This window comes from Apodemus sylvaticus, chromosome 5 (assembly GCF_947179515.1).
Source record: "Apodemus sylvaticus chromosome 5, mApoSyl1.1, whole genome shotgun sequence".
Lineage (NCBI taxonomy): Eukaryota > Metazoa > Chordata > Mammalia > Rodentia > Muridae > Apodemus > Apodemus sylvaticus.
The window spans coordinates 68582994-68603405 of NC_067476.1; the positions used below are offsets into that span (position 1 = coordinate 68582994).

At 39.1% G+C, this 20412-nt stretch overlaps 1 protein-coding gene and 1 pseudogene across 1 annotated transcript; both read right to left on the reverse strand.

The window, feature by feature from the left end:
* Positions 1-2325: 2325 nt before the first annotated feature.
* Positions 2326-3264, reverse strand: LOC127685563 (olfactory receptor 5W2-like). The gene has a single exon (XM_052182869.1). The coding sequence runs from the start codon at positions 3262-3264 to the stop codon at positions 2326-2328; it is 939 nt and encodes a 312-aa protein (XP_052038829.1).
* A 15253-nt stretch (positions 3265-18517) lies between these two features.
* On the reverse strand, positions 18518-19689 carry LOC127684826 (squalene monooxygenase-like; annotated as a pseudogene).
* Between the last annotated feature and the right edge of the window lie 723 nt (positions 19690-20412).

Sequence of the window (20412 nt, forward strand, 5' to 3'; positions counted from 1 at the left end):
GTATCCAGGACTTGCTGGTAGAGGAGAATTTGGTTCAGATGTTGCCATATTGCCTTGATTTCTGTTAGTGACGTTTCTGCGTTTGCCTTTTGCCATCTGGCTCTCACTGGTGTTACTTGGTCTTGTCAGTGCTGGACTCACCAGTGCAAGCTGCCCCTTCCCCGTTGGCCTCTGGTGCACAGCTTACACTCTGCACTGCCTATAGACAGGGTGCTGTTGTCCAGGCTGTTCAGATCCCGAAGCAGGCACCTGAAGGCTCCCGCTGGGGCCCGCAGGATTTATTGGAGCACACCGACTTCTCCCAGCTGGCCGCCCGGAAGCCCCCACTAGCCTCTTGAGGGACCTGGAGATGTGGCGGCCACCCAGGCTGATCTGAAGCGGAGAGAGTTGAGCTGGGGGCTTCTGCCTGAGGCCTTGCCCCAGATTGTGTCTGTGGACCAGGTGGAACCCGTGTGCACCCCCAGGGAGCTCCGAAGGTGAATGTTGCTGTGACCTCCCCTGTGCTCCGCTCACTCCGCTGGGCAGCCGATTTCCCCAACCGGGCTGGCGCACACTAGGTTAGCCTTGTCGCCCAGGCCCTGAGTCCAGGCAAACGCCTGGGAGGCCAAGGACCGAGCAAAGTTCCCCTAGGGCTATGTCTGTTATTTGGGTCCGCCAGGTGACCCGGATGGCGGGCGTGCGCGTCCGCGCTCCGCGAAAGCACCGGGAGAGTCTGTTGTGCTAATAACCTCCTGGGCTGGTTGACACACAGATGGCCCACCAAGCCGCCCAGTTCTTGGGGTCAGTCCTGTGCCTTTTGGGGCCTAGACCCCCGTTTTGTTAGCCTCAGGCTACGCTTGTTAGCAGTCTCTGCCCTCCCGAGCACTCTGGCTCCTGTAGGCAAAATGGCGGCGCGTGCACCGGCCGGGGCAAAAAAAAAAACTCCTGGCTGGGTTGGCGCCCCGATGGCCACTCGAACAGCCCAGGGCCTGGGTGCAGGCCAACGCCCGTCTGGCTCAGACCCCTGCGGTGTTGGGCCTAGGATTATGTTTGTGTACCTCAGTCTGACCGATCTCTGGAGCCCGGGATCAAGATGGCGGTGAGTCTCTCCTGACTGGCGGGCAGCCGAGTTCTGAAGTGGCTTCCGTGCAGCGGAAGGCTCCGCAGAACCGCAGTTGCTTGCCGCCCGGCTGGTCAGCGAAGGTCAGTGGTCGTGGGCGCAGGGCCTAACTGGACCCTGTGTCGCCTTGGTTCCACTGCTGATGGCCCTTCAGCTGGAGCAGCCACTGCTACCGCCGCCGCCGCCGCCGCCACCGCCGCCCCATCTCTGTAAGTGTTTTATTATATATTTCAGTGTGAAATGCTTACATTTCTGGTACCTATAGAGCTCAGAAAGGGAATCAGATCCAAGGAACCAAAGTTACAGATTATTGTAAAGCAACATGTCAGTGATAAAAATAAATTTGCTAATAGTAAATTGTCAGTGTGAGTGAAAGAAGGGAAGTCCAGAGATGAAAGTTAAAAGTTTAGATGCAATTAAACCTGGAGCTGTTGATCTTGAGGAATTTACCAATGCAAAGGAGACAATGGAGGAGACACTGATACCAAGTTACCCTGCCCAGTATACCATTACTAGGATGAACACAAGAGAATTATTTAATTTAACATAAAAGATACTATAAGGAAATGAAAAGAAAGGTTGTTAACATTTAACTTTACCCAAGATAGATTACTTTTGTAAGGTTATATGGACTTATTTATTCAATTATTGTCTTTTTATTGGAACCCTTTATCCAGAGATGAAAAAACAAGTGAAAAAATATATATACTAAATGAGAGAACAACAATAATAGCAGAGAGTGAGACTCTAAACAGGTTTCTTTTGTTTGTTTGTGCATAGTCTTTAGTTACTAATTATTGACTGCAATGCTATGGACCTAAATTTGGTAATAATAATACACACGAAGATTGTTGAAACCATAATAACAGCAAAGCTTCTTTTTACTCTCAAACAAGGACTGAACACATCACCTTTATTTATTGGACCCACTGATTGAAACTAGAGGAAAAGTTGAGGGAGGTTAGGTGTGAAGAGTGCTGATCCCCATTGTTCCTCAATTATCAATGAAGAAAGCTGTTAAATAACCCCTCTGCAAAATTCACTGCATAAAACAATGACTTGTTTATAGTTTATTGGTTTAAAGTGAAGACAAGAACAGAGATTGTTCTCACTGCATTCAATTCCCAGTAGGAAATATTTCAAAAGTTGTACCCCAGGGACTCTATATTAATACACACAAACACAATCTCAAATAATTCTATTCATTTGTGATGTGACATAGAATTTCACCCAGGCCACAAGTTAATATTGATTGCCTTCTTCAGAGCCCCCTTCACATCCTTATTTCTTAAACTGTAGATCAGTGGGTTTAACATAGGAATCACAACTGTGTAGAAAACAGAGGCCATTTTGTCTGTGTCCATGGAGTAACTTGAGCTGGGCCGGAAATACATGAAAAGCAGAGTTCCATGAAAAATGGCCACAGCCATGAGGTGGGAGGCACATGTGGAAAATGCTTTGCGTCTGCCCTCAGCAGAGTTCATCCTGCAGATGGTAGCAATGATGTAGCAGTAGGACAGAAGGACAGTGACAATGCTGCACCCTACTACGCAGCCAATGAACGTGAACATCACTATTTCATTGATGGATGTATCTGAGCAGGAGAGGGCCAGCAAAGGTGGAATGTCACAGAAAAAGTGATTGATGACATTTGAATTGCAGAAGGACAGTCGGAATGTGCAGCATGTGTGGATTGCTGAGTCCACCAAGCCTACTGCATAGGCAACAGCCACAAGCTGGATGCAGACCTTCTTGGACATTGCGATTGTATAAAGCAGGGGATTGCAGATTGCGACATAACGATCATAGGCCATGACAGCTAGCATGAGACATTCTACATCTGCAAAGGCCCCAAAGAAATACATTTGAACAGCACATAAATTGTAAGGAATCCTCTTTTCGGTAGACAAAAAATCAATCAGCATTTTGGGAGAGACAGTGGAGGAGTAGCAGATGTCACAAAAGGACAAATTGCTCAGGAAATAGTACATAGGTGTGTGAAGCCTGCTGTCCAGTTTAATCAATATGACCATCCCCAGATTAGCAATTACTGTTAGGCTATAAACAAGGAAGAAGAAAGCAAAAAGGCCCTGTTGCACATCCTGTCTGCCAGAAAGTCCTAAGAAGACAAAGTCTGTAAATATGGTGAAATTCTCAAAAGTCATTTTCATGATCTGGAAATGCTGGGATTATAATAAAGAAAAAAGTTGACAGTTATAATTTTTCTGAGTTCATATTTCTGCTTAACCAAATTAAAATTTGATAAAATCACAAGTGCTTGAAGTAAGCTGACTGAATGTCAATTAGTAGGAAAATTTACAGCATTTATATTATCAACATAACTCTCTTTAGAATATGTAGCATATATTCATCTGAATTTATCCACATGATTTCCAAGCTAACAGCATGTCACTATGAAATTTTGGCCTTTCTCTTTTTACAGGTTAGGATGTAGATATTCTCAGGTACGCTGGCTATGTTTCTCTTATCAGTTTATGAAGAAAACTGATCTCTTCAGATAACAAATCTTATTTTTATTTATTAAAAATGTTGCTATGTCCTCTACAATGAATAAGCATAATTAATTATGGATAATGAAAATTACAATTTTTTTGCTTCATTCTCTAAATCTATGAAGCATTTATCAGTGTGACATATGTATTTGTAGACAAAATATACACATATTAACTAAAACCCTTTCAAGTTGATATCTAGTTCTAGTAATAGTTCCGCATCTACTATAACTTGGTGTCTAGGAATTGAGATCCATTCTAATAAAAAGATAGATTGCTGGAAAGTAGGCAGAGTGATCTGCATGAGCATAAATTCTGAGCACAGAGACAGGATTCTGTCAGAAACTACAAGCTACCCTAATCATGCTGCTAGCAGAGGTGACAAAAAGAATAATAAACCAGATAATCCAATAGTTGAGTCCTCATCAAGCCAAATTTTCATACTTTGCACACCTATTTATCATGTAAACAGCTGATGAGAAAACTAGTTCCTGTTTATTGTCTCCGAACTCAGATTTATGTCTGGCTTTCCTATGCCTCCAAAAGTCGTTACACTGCATTACTTTGTCTTTATTTCCCTTTGAATTTCATGCAGTCCTTAATCAACTGACCTGATCTTTGAAAACTTAATAGTTCCTGGGAAGTTCTTCCAATTAAAGTTCATGTCTCACTGTTTCATTGTTGCACTCTAACAAACTAAAATTCTACTTACATAAGTGAAAGTTGAGAGATATCATTTAGTATGTTCATAGTTACATTAATACAGAAAGTTCATATATATATATACATATATGATTGAAGAAAGATTAATAAAATAAATGCATATAAAGTCTAAAAATTATTATGTAAATCACACATGTCTAAAATGTGGATAATTTTTTAAGTATCTCAGTATACTGATCAAATATAGTTATTTCATATAATGTATTTATAACTTTAGGATACATAAAGTTCCATGTCTATTTTTAAAATAATAAATGAAATTTGCCAACTTCCCAAGTCTATCTTAATACATTTATTCCCCATTTTGTTAAACATTAAAACACATAGTATTTAAAGCAAACATTTACCTTGTTTTATATATGCTTTCATAAATGTATTTGTTGTAACTGAAAAAAAGAGAAAAATAAGCAAACTTGAGATATATGTGTGAAAAACAGCAAACATGTCTATACCTGATACAGGACTAGAGATGTTAGTGGATATATTTCTGTATGCACATAGACTAAGCACTCTCTGGAATCACCTGAGTTATAATCTTCTCTACATGATCCCTCAGTGATTAAGACTTGGCCTCTTAGGAATAAGAGAAAGTTGTAATAACACAGATTAATATTGTGAGTTCATACAATTGTGCAATAAGTGCATTCTTTCTATCAATTTTAAAATATTCCTATGTATCTAATTCCCCAAATTAGTATTAGCATAATGACTCCAATTAATTTTGCATTCATTAATTCCTGATTATCACTTCCTATATATTTTTGTAGAAGTATAAAGCACAGAACTATTACATATCCATATACCCATATATATTTATTTTCACATCAAAATACAATAAATTCATGCATTTCCATAAATGCATTCACATGTTCTTTTGAAGACTGCAAATATTATTTGTCCATTTCCTAAAGATAACTAGTAATTATTTTTGTTGTAATCAATGTCTATTTTTTTGTATTAAAATCTTTTTCTTACCTAATATATCCTGATTAAACTTTCCAGTCCCTTACATTCTACTGATCTTTCCTCACCTACATTTCCATATGGATCCAATTCACTTCTGTCTCTCTTAATAAAATAAACAGGTATATAAGGATAACAATAAAATAAAATGAAAGTTAAAACATATAATTGGATAAAAGAAACAGAAGAAAAGTGTATAAGAGGGGTCATACAATAAAGTGACACATTCCTTTACATACTACAGAATCTTATAAATAAAAACAATGAATTTTAAATAGTAGTGATATCACAAAGTGAACTCTTTGCATATAATTAAATAATTTGATTAGATGCAAAGCATTGTTTCTCTCTGTTTTTAAAGAAGTATAATATTATTCCAATAATTTTTTGGCTTGCATTATGCTCTTCATATCATAAAATATTCAAGTGTCTAAAATCACACATTTAAATGTTAAATCACATTTCTTTTTTCTTTTTTTTATTCAATATATTCTTTATTTACATTTCAAATGATTTCCCCTTTCCTGGACCCCCCTCCCTGAAAGTCCCATAAGCCCTCTTCCCTCCCCCTGTTCCCCAATCTACCCCTTCCCACTTGCCTGTCCTGGTATTCCCCTACACTGCTGCACTGAGCCTTTCCAGGACCAGGACCATCATTTGATCAAATTTCTTAATGTATGTTTAATGTGTCTCAATTACTCATTTTTGCTTGTGTGTGTGTGTGTGTGTGTGTGTGTGTGTGTGTGCGTGTGTGCTTGTTAATGTTATAAAACACCCTGGCATCTATAAAGCTACAATAAATAGACTGTGAGACTGTGAGATACTTTAATTTTGGAAAAAGGAAAGCATGGTAATTGTAATGGTTTGTATATGCTTGGCCCAGGAAGTGGTACTATTTGGAGGTGTGGCCTTGGTGTAGACGTGGCACCATGGGTGTGGGCTTTAAGACATCCATCCTATGGAGGAGAAACATCTTAAAAAACGCTCAACTTCATTAGTCATCAGGGAAATGCAAATCAAAACAACTCTGAGATTTCACCATACACCAGTCAGAATGGCTAAGATTGAAAACTCAGGAGACAGCAGGTGTTGGCAAGGATGTGGAGAAAGAGGAACACTCCTCCACTGCTGGTGGGAAATCAGTCTGGCAGTTCCTCACAAAACTGGGCACCTCACTTCCGAAAGATCCTGCTATACCACTCCTGGGCATATATCCACATATACCCAGAGGATTCGTCAGCATGTAATAAGGATATATGCTCCACCATGTTCATAGCAGCCCTATTTATAATAGCCAGAAGCTAGAAAGAACCCAGGTATCCCTCAACAGAAGAATGGATGCAAAAAATGTGGTATATATATACAATAGAGTACTATTCAGCTATTAGAAACAATGAATTCATGAAATTCTTAGGCAAATGGATGGAACTGGAGAACATCATACTAAGTGAGGTAACCCAGTATCAAAAGATCAATCATGGTATGCACTCACTAATAAGTGGATATTAGCCGGGAAAACTGGAATACCCAAAACATAATCCACACATCAAATGAGGTACAAGAAGAACGGAGAAGTGGCCCCTGGTTCTGGAATGACTCAGTGTAGCAGTATAAGGCAAAACCAGAACAGGGAAGTGGGAAGGGGTGGGTGGGAGAACAGGGGGAGGGAAAGGGGCTTATGTGACTTTCGGGGAGTGGGGGACCAGAAAAGGGGAAATCATTTGAAATGTAAATAAAAAATTTAAAAAAATTATATTATCAATAATTCTACATAATCCTCAATTTTTTGATACATAAATTACATGAAAATCATCAGTTTTAACAGAAAATGTTTCCACTTCATTTATCAATTATATCGTAAATCTATTTATATGCCTGTAATTTTATCTGAATTTTTTCCAAGAAATCTTCATTATTATGAACTGTCCAATATAATCCATACTTTTATCACACAAAGGTTAGATGTAAATCTTCAGTATGATCTAAAAATGTTGCCACTTTCTTTTTCAATTATAATGTACATAATTTCTTATGCCTATAATTGTATCTGAGTTTCTTCCAAAAATTTTTATATTATCTATTATCTTATGTAATCATCAATTTTATGAAACATGTTATATGAAAATCTTCAGTTTTATCAGAAAATGTTTCCACTTCATTTTTAATTATCTCCTAAATGTATTTATATGCCTATTATTTTATCTGAGTTTTTTTTCAAAAAATCTTCAATATTATCAATTATCTTATATAATCCTCAATTTTCTCACACACAGGTTAGATGAAAATCTTTAGTATATTCAAAAAATATCTACATGTCTTTTTCAATTATATTCTAAATGCATTTGTATGCCGAGTTGTATCTGAGTGTTTTTCTGAATAAATCTTCAATTTTATCAAAAAACAAAACAAAAAAACAAACAAAAAACCAACAACAACAACAACAAAAATAAAGACCTTCATCCTAGCTGCCTGGATATCATTCTTCTACTACTTAGCAGCCTTCAGATGAAGATGTAGAACTCTCAACTTCTTCTGAACTATGCCTGCCTGGATACTGCCAGGCTTCCTGCCTTGATGATACCAGATTGAACCTCTGAACCTATAAGCCAGCCCCAATTAAATGTTGTCATTTATAAGACTTGCCTTGATCATGGTGTCTGTTGACAGCAGTAAAATCCTAAGACAGTAACATTTTAAAAACCTGTTTTGTTATTTCTCAAAGATCAGCTATCTAGACTCATTTCTTCGAGCATAGATCCCGAAAAAAGCTTTTGACACAATCTAACACCCCTTTATATTAAGAGTCTTAGAGAGATCAGGGATACAAGGTACATACTTAAACATAATCAAAGCAATATACAACAAGCCAATAATCAACATCTAACTAAATGGAGAGAATGTTAAAGCAAATACACTAAAGTCAGGAACAAGTCAATGCTGCCTACTCTCTACCCCATCTATTTAATATAATGTCTGAAGTTCTAGCCAAAGCTATAAGACAACTAAAGGAGATCAAGAGGATACAGATTCTAAAGGAAGAAGTCAAAGTATTGCTATTTGCTGATGATATGGTAGTAAATACAAGTGAAGCCAAAAATTCTACTTGAATTCTATTCAGTAATCTCTGGCACATTTTTATATGTTCTCTCTCTCTCTCTCTCTCTCTCTCTCTCTCTCTCTCTCTCTCTCTCTCCCTCTCCCTCTCTCCCTCTCCCTCTCTCCCTCTCTCTCTCTCTCTCTGTCTCTCTTTCTCTTTCTCTCTCTCTGTCTCTCTCTCTGTCTCTGTCTGTCTGTCTCTCTCTCTTTCTCTCTCTGTCTCTCTCTCTCTGTCTCTCTCTCTCTCTCTCTCTGTTTCTCTCTCTCTCTGTGTATGTGTGTGTGTGTGTGTGTGTGTGTGTGTGTGTATGTGTGTGTGTCTGTGTCTGTGTTGGAAGTCATTGCATCTGTGTGTATGCATGAGTATGTTCATGTAAAGGCCAGAGTGACATTCTTCAAGCGCTGCCTGTTCATTCAGATAGGGTCTCTCAAACCCACCTGGCTATATGATCAAAAGCATTCTACCTCATAAAATAGCAACAGCCTATAGAACAATCTAGAAAATTCACCTGGGCCATCCTTCTCTAAGTCTTCAGGCAAAGCCCCCATTTTAACCTATATCCTGTCTACAAATCTTACTTTCATTTCCCAATTTTCCCCATCTCCTCATTTATAACCTCCTTCTCTGTAGACCATCCCTTTCTGATAGCTGCTTTGACACTATTCCTTAGTTTCCTAAGTTCCATGAAATATAGGGTTTCTCTCTCCCAAGTACAACTTTCCTCCCTCAAGGTCAACTCTCTATGCTTTTCCTTAAGTCCCAGTCACAAATTCCTCTTCATGGATTTCCTTTCTCAATCTCTGATCCATTTACCATACCTCTATAAAAACTGAACTCTTCAACTTCCTAGGCATGATTAACTTTCTTCTATCCTAGATCCCAGAATTCTGGCTCTCTAAAGAAGGTGAAGCAGCCTTTGGCTACCTCCATGAATCAACTCCACCCTCAAATAATTTTCAAAACTTAAATATGGTCTCCCCACAACTCCTGCCCTATGCCTTCCCAACTTCCTTAAATTCCTCTCCTCATATGTAACAGAACAATAGATCTTTGTCCTCAGGGTTTTGGGACACTTCTTTGTGTCTTCCTTATGCCCATTATGATTATGGATACCACCACCCAATGATGCTCACCTCTGCCACTCTGAGCTCTTGCTAAAACTTCTCTGCTCACCATTAAGTATCACAAAATTAGCTTTGGAAGCCTACTCATTGTGTATTCCCTGCATCTTCTTTCACAACTGTTTACCTGTAAAGGACTCTATTTCCTGCCTACCTCCTACTTTCTGTCTCTGCAAACTCTCTCATTGAAAACACTTGCCTTTCCTTTAAAATATGTCCACCACTCAAATCTTCTACCAGACTCCATTCCCATGCCTTCACCCAACTCCCTTTACTTGTGCACTGAAACCATAGATTTCTTTATGCCTCACCCTGCACACATACAGGAAAGTCCTTTACCTACTTAGACATCATGTTCTACAGAGATGACAGCTCTTTCCCTTGAAAAGAGTCAATGTTTTACGTTATATTTTTGTATCTTATGTTCCCATTATCAAAGAAGTCTCCTTGTTCCCGCACACCACCACTCAACAGGCAGAACTGACTATCTTCATCAGGGATTTTCACACCTCCAATGACACCTCCTTAACAGTTTCAAAGACTCCAAATATGCCTTCTACATCCTCTTCACACCCTCAGTCATGTCTGGGAAACAGGGATTCCTTCAGACAAAAGGAAATACAATAACCAATTCCTCTCACATTTTAACCTGCTTCAGGCTACCCTTTTAACTTTCAAAAGAGACTAGTTCATTGCAGGTCCCTGCAGTCCATGTCACCAAGGGAAATAATATGGCCAACATGGTCATTTTGACTGGCTGCCCTTTCCTATTTCCAACTTCCTCCACTTCCCAAGTTAAAGCATCCCTGCTAAAGATCCCAACAATAACTGTCCTCAAGATGGTGAACATCTCTCAAAGCAAAATATTCTCCAATACCTATACCAGCTTTTTTTTTTTTAATCCTAAGGTCATATCCTCAGCCCTTTTCTCCAAGCTCCAAACCCATCTCTCCCCTCTCCTTTTACCTATCTTTCCATCTCTTTGCAGATGACAAACCTTTTTTTAAAGAAACTGAATTATACTTGTGAAATTTGACAGCAAACCAAGCCAATGTTTCCCATGTACTTACCAACCCACCAAACCTTAATTTTTTTAATCAGATGCAACTGGATGTCAATTTTATATATAGACAAACTTTCAAATACACCAATTATCTTCTGATCTTCATTAGTTCCTTTTCTGGGTATGTTGAAGCATTCCCTACAACCAACAAGAAGACAACACCTACAACATATCTTTTAAAAACTAATGTTATCTCCCAAGTGAGAATCTCTACCCTTTCCCAATCTGATAACAACTTTTAATTTACCTAACAATTACCTAAGCTCTTACCAGAGTCTTAGAGATCCATAGTACTTCCACCACTCTTACCACCCCAATTCTATAAAAAGGTAGAGCATATTAGTAGACCACCTAAAGAATCCTTGACTAAAATTGTCTCTGACTATACCTAGTTTGAACCAACCTACTATCCTAGTTCTCCTACACCTCTAAACTATGCTCCCCAACCACATGCTGTCTCTAGTAGAGGAATTTTAACATTTATCCAGGGAAGTCTGATAAGCTATTGGGAAACCAGTAGTTTTCCTAGGGAGACTTTGCTAGAACTAGGAAGACTAGGCTTAAGTTTCAGTTTCCCAGAACCGAGAACCTGGATCCAGGAACTGGTGGCTAGTCAAACACAGCCACAGGTAACCAAACTGAAGATACCTTGTCATCTGGTATGAAGTAAGTAAAGGTTGCTAGAATGAGTAAGCAACTCCCTGGGAAGTCTCCAGAGCCTATTAAATTACAGAACCAGTCAGACTGCTAAAGACAGAGCTAACCAATCCAGGTAAAACACAAATAATCTTCCCTGAAATTCCCCTAACTGACAATAAAAGCCAGGTCTGCAGGTCCAATAGGTTTCTCAATTTCTGAATTGGGAGGCCCTTGAATACAGAAAATTCAGCTGACTAAAGGATTTTTGCTTTTGCATATTATCATTTCACTCATGTCTTGCCTTCTCAAATCTTTGGTCAAATTTTCAGAGACTGCCTTACCTACCCTGAATATAAAGGAGCCCCTACTATTCTTGTAGAATTCCTTCTGTACTCAGTATTAGACTCCATGCAGCAACCTTTCTATGGGGTATCAGGGTCCCTTGGCTCACCAAATAAAATAAAGAAAAACTCTTAATATACATTATGATCTATGAGATAAGAGATATGACACCAGGGTTCAACATAAGCTTTATAGAATTTGGTCTACAGCTGCAGGTGCAATTGATATCCACTGCCAGCTTGTCCCCATGACTCCACTAGTTATCCAGGCTTCCTTAGACATGTAACACTTTGAATAGGTGCTGCTACCACGAATACATAACACAAGCAAACTATATAAGATGGCACTATGCACCTCTGGGTGATTCCACTCCCCCAACTTGCTCCATGCATGGGTCCAGATGATCCAGAAAACTCTCAGCTTCACCAGTTTCTCTCACATCCCCTCCCAATGTTGCCTTTCTGCTTCTTTACAATGCCTCTTCCTAGCTGCAACTGAATTGCCAATACTAATATCACTTATCCTCCCTTAGAGTCAAATCCTTCTCTACTCTTAGCCATGTTGGTACCCATGTCAGAGCAAGATGTGTCAACTTATCTATGTCTATTGAGACAAACTTGTTATTTTCCTTCTCTTTCTCCTACCACACAGCATAATCTTTGCTCTCAAAATGTATTGATTTCAGGTCCCATAAAATGTCCACAGAGGAGTTTCTTCTAGTATAATGGGAAACTCTCTGTCTGTCTAGCTCCAAACATGTCCAGACTCTTCTTTCTAGTGATAGTCACCTTGCAACTAATCCCATATGGACTGACCAAGTTCTACTGGACTTTTTTCAAAAGAGGCAACCTAGGGCTGCCTTTCTTCCTATCATGGTAGGCCACAGCTTAACCCAACACCTTGATGGTTTTTCCACCTTGATTCTCATTGCCCAAGATTTTGAAAGCAAGAATCAGCTCATTCCAACACAGTTCCCCCCCACCCCCTCTTCATTAGATTTCTTCACTTGCTTAGTTCAGGTCTTTTTACAGCAACACAAAGCCTTAGATATGCCAACCACAGAGAAATGAGGTACCTGCTTATTTCTTAGGGAAGAATGGTGCTATTACATCAATGAATCTGGTTTGGTTGAAGAAAATGTTAGCAAATTAACCAAACTATTAAATGAGTTTCTTAAAAAGACAAATCTTCCATTTTTGGTGGAAATTATTCTTTATTGGAAAATGTCAGAGGTTAGGCAAGACACTCCAATTGAGGCATGGTGTCACTCACCCATCGTGAAAATTTTAACCCATATTTCCTCCTGTATAAAGGAAATGCAGGGTCAAAGAGTGGAGCAGAGACTGAAGGAAAGGCCATCCAGAGAACACCCAAGCTGGGGATCCATCCCACATGCAGACACCAAACCCAGACACTATCATGGATGCCAAGAAGTGCTTGCTGATAGCAGCCTGTTACATCCATCTCCTGAGAGGTTCTGCAAGATTCTGACTTAAACAGGCTCACAGCTAACCATCAAACTGAGTACAGGGACCTCAATGGAGGAGTTAGAAGAACTTAAAGAGCTGAAGGGGTCTTGTCTGGCATCAATGAGAGGGGAAGCCTTTGGTCCTATGAAGGTTTGATGCCCCAGTATAGAGGGATGCCATGACAGTGAGGCAGGAGTGGGTGGGTGGGTGGATGGGGAAGCACCATCATAGAAGAAGGGCAAAGTGGGATGGGTTAGAGGCTTTGCAGAGGGAAAAAGAGAAAGGGAAGGGGGATAATATTTGAAATGTAAATCAATAAAGTATCCAATTTAAAAAAAAAAACAATTTGTTTAGAGGTTGGTGTTCAAAGGCATTCCTTAGAATAACAACCAACAAGGAAGCCTAGAACCTCTCCTCCCCAAAAGACACCATAAAATATTTAGGAGGATGAGGTCAATCTTTCCCTCCCTGGTTAATGTCCACTGTCCTTTGACAGATGACTGTCCACTTGTTTGTTACTTTCTCACTTTAAAACTAATGAAAAGGGAGGAATTGTGCCCTTTCCCCAGCTTTTGAGTGGGAATTTCAGACCTCAATGTTAGCCACTACTTCCCATCTAGGGTGGAGCTCTAGCCCATTGTTCTTCAAGGACAGTGCAGTTTCCTGAGAGGCACTAGCCACCTGCTGAGCAACGACCAGTTCTGCAGCCACGTTTCAAGTCTTTGGGGGAAGCGTTCCCCCACCCTGCCTATATATTTGGAGACCCCCATTAAACTCTGAGCTTTGATCAGAAAAAAAATACCAACAATACTGACAGACTTCAAAAGCAATTTACATTTCCAGAATACAAAGTACTTAATACATATTTTTCAAACCTGTTTGTATCTCAAAGCTAGCATTTTTGTAAATCAAGATACAAATATGATAACTTCACTAAAATATTTTCTAGCTTTATTCTTTAAGGAGCTGTATAACCTTCAAAGTCAGGGTCACAAGGTCAGCAGGAGCACAGGGCAGAATATGCCCAGCACTCACTGTGCAGCAGTTTGCAGCAACATTTTCCACATTGTTGGTATTGGAAACAAAAATCCCACACAAGAGAGCTGCCCTCCAGAGTCAGAGAATGTTGGACAACAGCATATCAAAAGATCAACCATTTTTCTTATTATTAACACACTATAATTTTAAGACTGCTCTTTGGATGAATGCCAATTGAGTATCATCCGATAATTGAATTTTAAGAACTATACTGAAAAAAAAACTTATCGCAAACACAGTCTTTAGTGAGCTTTGAGTAATAATTCTATGCTTTTCCTAGATGCAAGAAATAATGTGCAAAGATCTTTCACTTGTTTGGTTAGAGTCACACCAAGATACAGACCTAAACAAAGAATTTTCACCTGAAGAAATTCGGATGGCCGAGAAGCACCTTAAGAAATGCTCAACATCATTAGCCATTAGGGAAATGCAAATCAAAACAACCCTGAGATTTCACCTCACACCAGTCAGAATGGCTAAGGTTAAAAATTCAGGAGACAGCAGGTGTTGGTAAAGATGTAGAGAAAGAAGAACACTCCTTCACTACTGGTGGGATTGTAAGATGGTACAACCACTATGGAAATCTGTCTGGCGGTTCGTAAGAAAACTGGACATGACACTTCTGGAGGACACTGCTATACCACTCCTGGGCATATACCCAGAGGATTCCCCAGCATGCAGTAAGGACACATGCTCCACTATGTTCATAGAAGCCTTATTTATAATAGCCAGAAGCTGGAAAGAACCCAGATATCCCTCAATGGAGGAATGGATACAGAAAATGTGGTATATTTATACAATGGAGTATTATTCAGCAATTAGATACAATGAATTCATGAATTTTTTAGGATGGGACTGGAAAATATCATCCTAAGCGAGGTAATGCAATCACAAATGAATACACATGGAATGCAATCATTGATAAGTGGATATTAATTATCCCTGAAGCTCTGAATACTGAAGATATAATTAGCATATCAAATGATTCCCATGAAGAAGGAAGAAGAGGGCTCTAATCTTGGAAAGGCTTGATCCAGCATTGTAGGGGAGTACCAGGACAGAGAAAAGGGAAGGAGAAAGATAGGAGAATGGAAGGAGAGAAGAGGACTTATGGGACATATGGTGGGGCAGAGACTGGGAAAAGGGAAAGCTTTTAGAATGTAAACAAAGAATATAGAAAATAAATTAAAAGAAGAGAGGAATGTGCAATTTTGAGTTCAATTCAAAACCACACAAAGTATGATGTAGGTTCAGGTGGTAGCAGTTCTCAGGTGGAATAGTCACATGCTTATCCCCCAGCCACAACAACACTGAGCTCCACTATATTCTTATGTATGAACTTAGTACCTAACTCCCAGTTTTACACACTCCTGTCTTGTCACCTCCTTCTCTTAGTAACTATTGCATCTATGTCATTACAAATGGCAACCACAGTGTGGACAAGAGAGACAGGACAACTCAGCAAGGCATGCTTCCCTTATGTAAGGGATTCCTTGTTTGAGTTTGGAGCCCTCATGTAAAAGATAAAGCAGTTATTGGAATGTTGAGTGGGGGAAGAGGCTACCAAGGAGGACATGACATTTCAGTTTGAAACAGAAAAGAGAAAGAGCATGTTTGTCTTCTCTTCAGACTGTCATGAAGTTACACCAGCAAAAAAAGATAACACTCTTTATTATTTTATTTTTATTGGATATTTTATTTACTTATATTTCAAAGATTATCCACTTCCCCAGTGTCCCCACCCCATCTACACTATCCCTGCTTTGAGGGTGCCACCCCCATTCACTCCTGCCTTACCAACCTTGCATTCTCCTACACTAGGGCATTGAGCACTCAGAGAACCAAGGGCTTCCCCTCCCATTGATTTCAGATAAGGCCATCCTCTGCTACATATACAGTAGGAACCATGGGTCCCTCCATGTGTACTCTTTGGTTGGTAGTTTAGTTCCAGGGAGCTCTGGGGGCTCTGGTTGGTTGATATTGTTGTTCTTTCTATGAGGTTTCAAACCACTTCAGCTCCTTCAGTCCTTTCCATAACTCCTTCGTTGGGTCCCCATGCTCAGATAAATGGTTAGGTGCAAGCATTAATGTCTGTAATAGTTAGGATCTGGCAGAACCTCTCAGGAGACAACTGTATCAGGCTCCTGCCAGCAAACACTTGTTGGCATCAGCAATAGTGTCTGGGTTTGGTGACTATATATGGGATGGATCCCCAGATGGGCATTCTCTGGATGGCCTTTCCTTTAGTCTCTGCTCTGAACTTTGTCCCCATATTTCCTTTATGTAGGAGCAATTCTGGGTTAAAATTTTGGAGATGCAAATTGGATGCAATTGTCCTAAAAAAATAGAAATCACAGATTTATGGGGGTAGAAAATTTTGAGTATATGGTAGTAGTTGAAGGAAGAGGTATGACTTTGACTAAAATGCATTGTATGTAATTACCAAGGAACTAATAATGATATAAAATTGTAGTACAAAGAAAAATTGGAGATGAGTGGTAGCCCTATCCCTCAACCAGAGCCTTGCCTAACCTCTGGATATGGTTTCTATAAGTCCCCCCGCACCCCACCCCCGTGCCTTTGTTTGGTATTTCAGCTAATCTCATCCCAGTTGGAACCTGAGAAACTCTTGCTTTCCTGGAGTCTCAAACATTTTGGTGACTACCCCTGTTACTAATCCCCCATTGCTATGTACCTCTGTTCAATTTCCTAACCCTATGTCTATTATCACTATCTCCTCTCATACCTGATCCTGCCCCCACTTATTTCTGATCTCCCTCTTCTTTTCCTCCAAAATCGCTCCCACACTCTACCTCCTGTGGGTATTTTCTTCTCCCTTCTAAGAAGTACTTATGCATTCACACTTTGGTCTTGCTTCTTGAGCTTCATATGGTGGTCATGGGTATCTTGAACTTTTTGCCTAATATTCACATATAGTAAGTACATACAATGTATGTTCTTTTGTGTCTTGATTACCTCTTTCAGGAAGATATTTTCTATTGTCATCCATTTGCATGTGAATTTCGTGAAGTCATTTTTTTTATTTTTATTTTTTTATTTTATTTTTGTGGTATTATTATTTTTATTTTTATTTTAAACAGCTCAATTATACTCTATTGTTTAAATGTACCACATTTTCTGTATCTGTGCCTTTGTTGAGGGACATCTTGGTTGTTTCCACTTTCTGCCTGTTATAAATAGATTGCTATGAATATAGTGGAGCATGTGTCTTTGCTATATGCTGGAGTATCTTTTGGGTATATGCCCAGGAGTGGTATAGGTGGGGCCTCAGGTAGCACTATATTTTCTGAGGTACCACCATACTGAATTCCAGAGGGGTTGTACCAGTTTGCAATCTTACCAGCAATAGAGGAGTGTTCCTTTCTCCATATCCTCATCAGCATTTGCTGTCACCTGATGTTTTTTTTTTTGTTTGTTTGTTTGTTTGTTTGTTTGTTTTTTAATCTCAGTCAATTTGACTGGTATGAGGTAGAATCTCAGGATCGTTTTGATTTGCTTTTCCCTGATGACGGAGGATGTTGAATATTTCTTTAGATCCTCCTTGGCCATTTGAAATTCCTCAGTCAAGAGTTCTTTGTTTAGTTCTCTACCCCAGTTTTAATAGGATTATTTGGTTCTCTGGAGTCTAACTTTTGAGTTCTTTGTATATATTGGATATTAAGCCTCAATTAGATGTAAGATTGGTAAAGATCCTTCCCCAACAGGCTTGTTGCTGTTTTGTCCTATTGACAGTGTCCTTTGCCTTACAAAAGTTTTACAATTTTATGAGGTCCCATTTGTCTATTGTTGATCTTAGAACATAAACCATTGATGTTCCATTCAGAAAAATTTTCCCCTATTCCTATGCGTTAGAATCTCTTTTTTAGTTTCCCTCCTATTAGATTCAGTGTATCTGGATTTATGTGGAGGTTCTTGATCCACTTGGTCTTGAGCTTTGGACAAGGAGATAAGAGTGGATCTATACAGGAAACTTACCTCAGTGACAAAGACAGATACTACCTCAGAGTAAAAGGCTGGAAAAAAAAATTACCAAACAAATGATCCGAAGAAACAAGCTGCAGTAGACATTGTAATATCAAATAAAATCAACTTTCTTTTGTTTTCTTTTCTTTTCTTTTCTTTTCTTTTCTTTTCTTTTCTTTTCTTTTAAGAGTTCACTCTTCATTTTATTGGCTTGTCCCAATGAATAACCCCAAATACTGAAATCAAAAGAAAAACTTGAGTGTTAGGATTTATTTGTGGAAGCAATCATTTTTTTTTAAACATCTAGCTTATTCGACCCTTCATTTTCAATTGTAAATTAAGGCATATATTTACATGTTTATGTACAAGCTTGGTTCTTTATTTGCCACTGTAGAAGTCATACAGTTCTGTGCTATGTACATCCTTATCAAGTCATAATGGACTTGACTTCCAAGTGATTTCTCTTTCAATGAACCAGATATTTCATTTCTGAGTAGATTAGAGGAAATATTATAGAACATGCTTTGTACAGTTCAACACCACTACTGAAAAGGGCCCATGGTTTTATAGCCCAAGGCTCTGATTTAAAGCAGAAATATGTGGCACAGACTGCAACTAGAAAAGAAGTGCTGAATCAACAGCAAAGGGTGAGGAAACAACATAGAAAGCAACCCAACAGGACCTGTCACACATTCTCCACCAAGTTTAAAAGACAAAATGCAAGCTTTTCAGAGCTGATGTAAGGAATCATCTGTAGCTGAAAATAATTCATATAAAGCCTGAGCCAGCACATTCACAACAAAGGAAAGGGTCTTTTTTCTTGGCCAAAATAATATTTTTTTTTTTGGCCTGGAAAAATAGCAGTAGCATCATAAAGGTCAGGAATGTCTTTTAAGAGTTATTGCCATAATTTTATATATTTTAAAGCAACTGTCATTTCTCCACCAGTAATAGGATCCCTCAGGTTATACACATCTCCCAGAAAAAGGATGGATGCCTCGTTTGTTCACTGAGGAAGGAGGAAGGAAGCTCTCCGGCATAGTCCACAGATGAGAATTCTGAGAGTCCTCAAGAAATGATTCCTTCAATGATATTGATCCTTCGAGGTGGCTGTGGGTAAATTTGTTCATCCATGTATTCTCTTGAGTTTCTTGTCAATTTTCCTCAAGTATCAACAAGTACCCTAGTTTTGCTAGAGGAAATCTGGTAGATGAGAACTGGACTAGGGTTAAACAGAACAAGCTCCCCCAAATTGGCTTTAAACTGTGGTGCATCATTCATAAGGAAGCCAACAAAGTGGGATGAAATGGAGATTTTACTAGAGATGAGATTCTTCCTGAACTTGTAGAAGAGCCTGTCTGCGACAACAGTGCGAGGGACATGGAGTTCCTTGATGTCTCCAGTCTCTTTGTCCTTGTACTACATGCCAATCACAGCATCATCTTCCTCTAGGAACAGAAGTACAACACCTTCTATAAACTTTACATTGGGTTCTGCCATAGCTGCTTTCCAGAGACTCATGATGACTTTGCTGTGGTGGAAAGCAACTGCACTCTGCGCTTGAATGTTTTCTGACACCGGGTAAGGAATTTGAACTTCAGATCTGCTTTCATAATCATAAACTATGTAAGGAAACATAGGTGCTTACAAAATCTGTCATTAAAATATTCTTGGCCTTGAAGCCTGCTCTGGTGCATGTGTCTACCTACCAGGGGCCATAACTGTAACAAAAACTAAAATCAACTTTCAACCAAAAGTTAACAAAAAAGATAAGGAAGAACATTTTATACTCATCAAAGGAACAATCTACCAAGATGAATTCTCAATTCTGAACATCTATGCTCCAAATGTGAGGTACCCACATTCTTAAAGAAACTTTATTAAAGCTCAAAGCACACATTGTATCTCACACAATAATAGTGGGAGACTTTAACACCCCACTCTTATCAATGGACAGAACATGGAAACAGAAACTAAATAGAAACACAGTGAAACTTACAGAAGTTATGGACCAAATGAATGTAACAGATGTCTATAGAACATTTCATCCTAAATCAAAAGAATATACCTTCTTCTCAGCACCTTTTGGTACCTTCTCCAACACTGACCTTATAATTGGTCACAAACTGTCTTCAACAGATACAAGAAGATTGAAATAATCCCATGCATTCTATCAGATCACCAGGAACTAGGGCTAAGCTTCAATAACAACAAAAACAACAGAAAGTCCACATACACATGGAAGCTGAACAACTGTCTAGTCTTTCAATGATAACTTGGTCAAGGAAGACATAAAAAAAGAAATCAAAGACTTTTTTAAAATTTAATGAAAAAGACAACTCTTAACTCTAACCATCATGG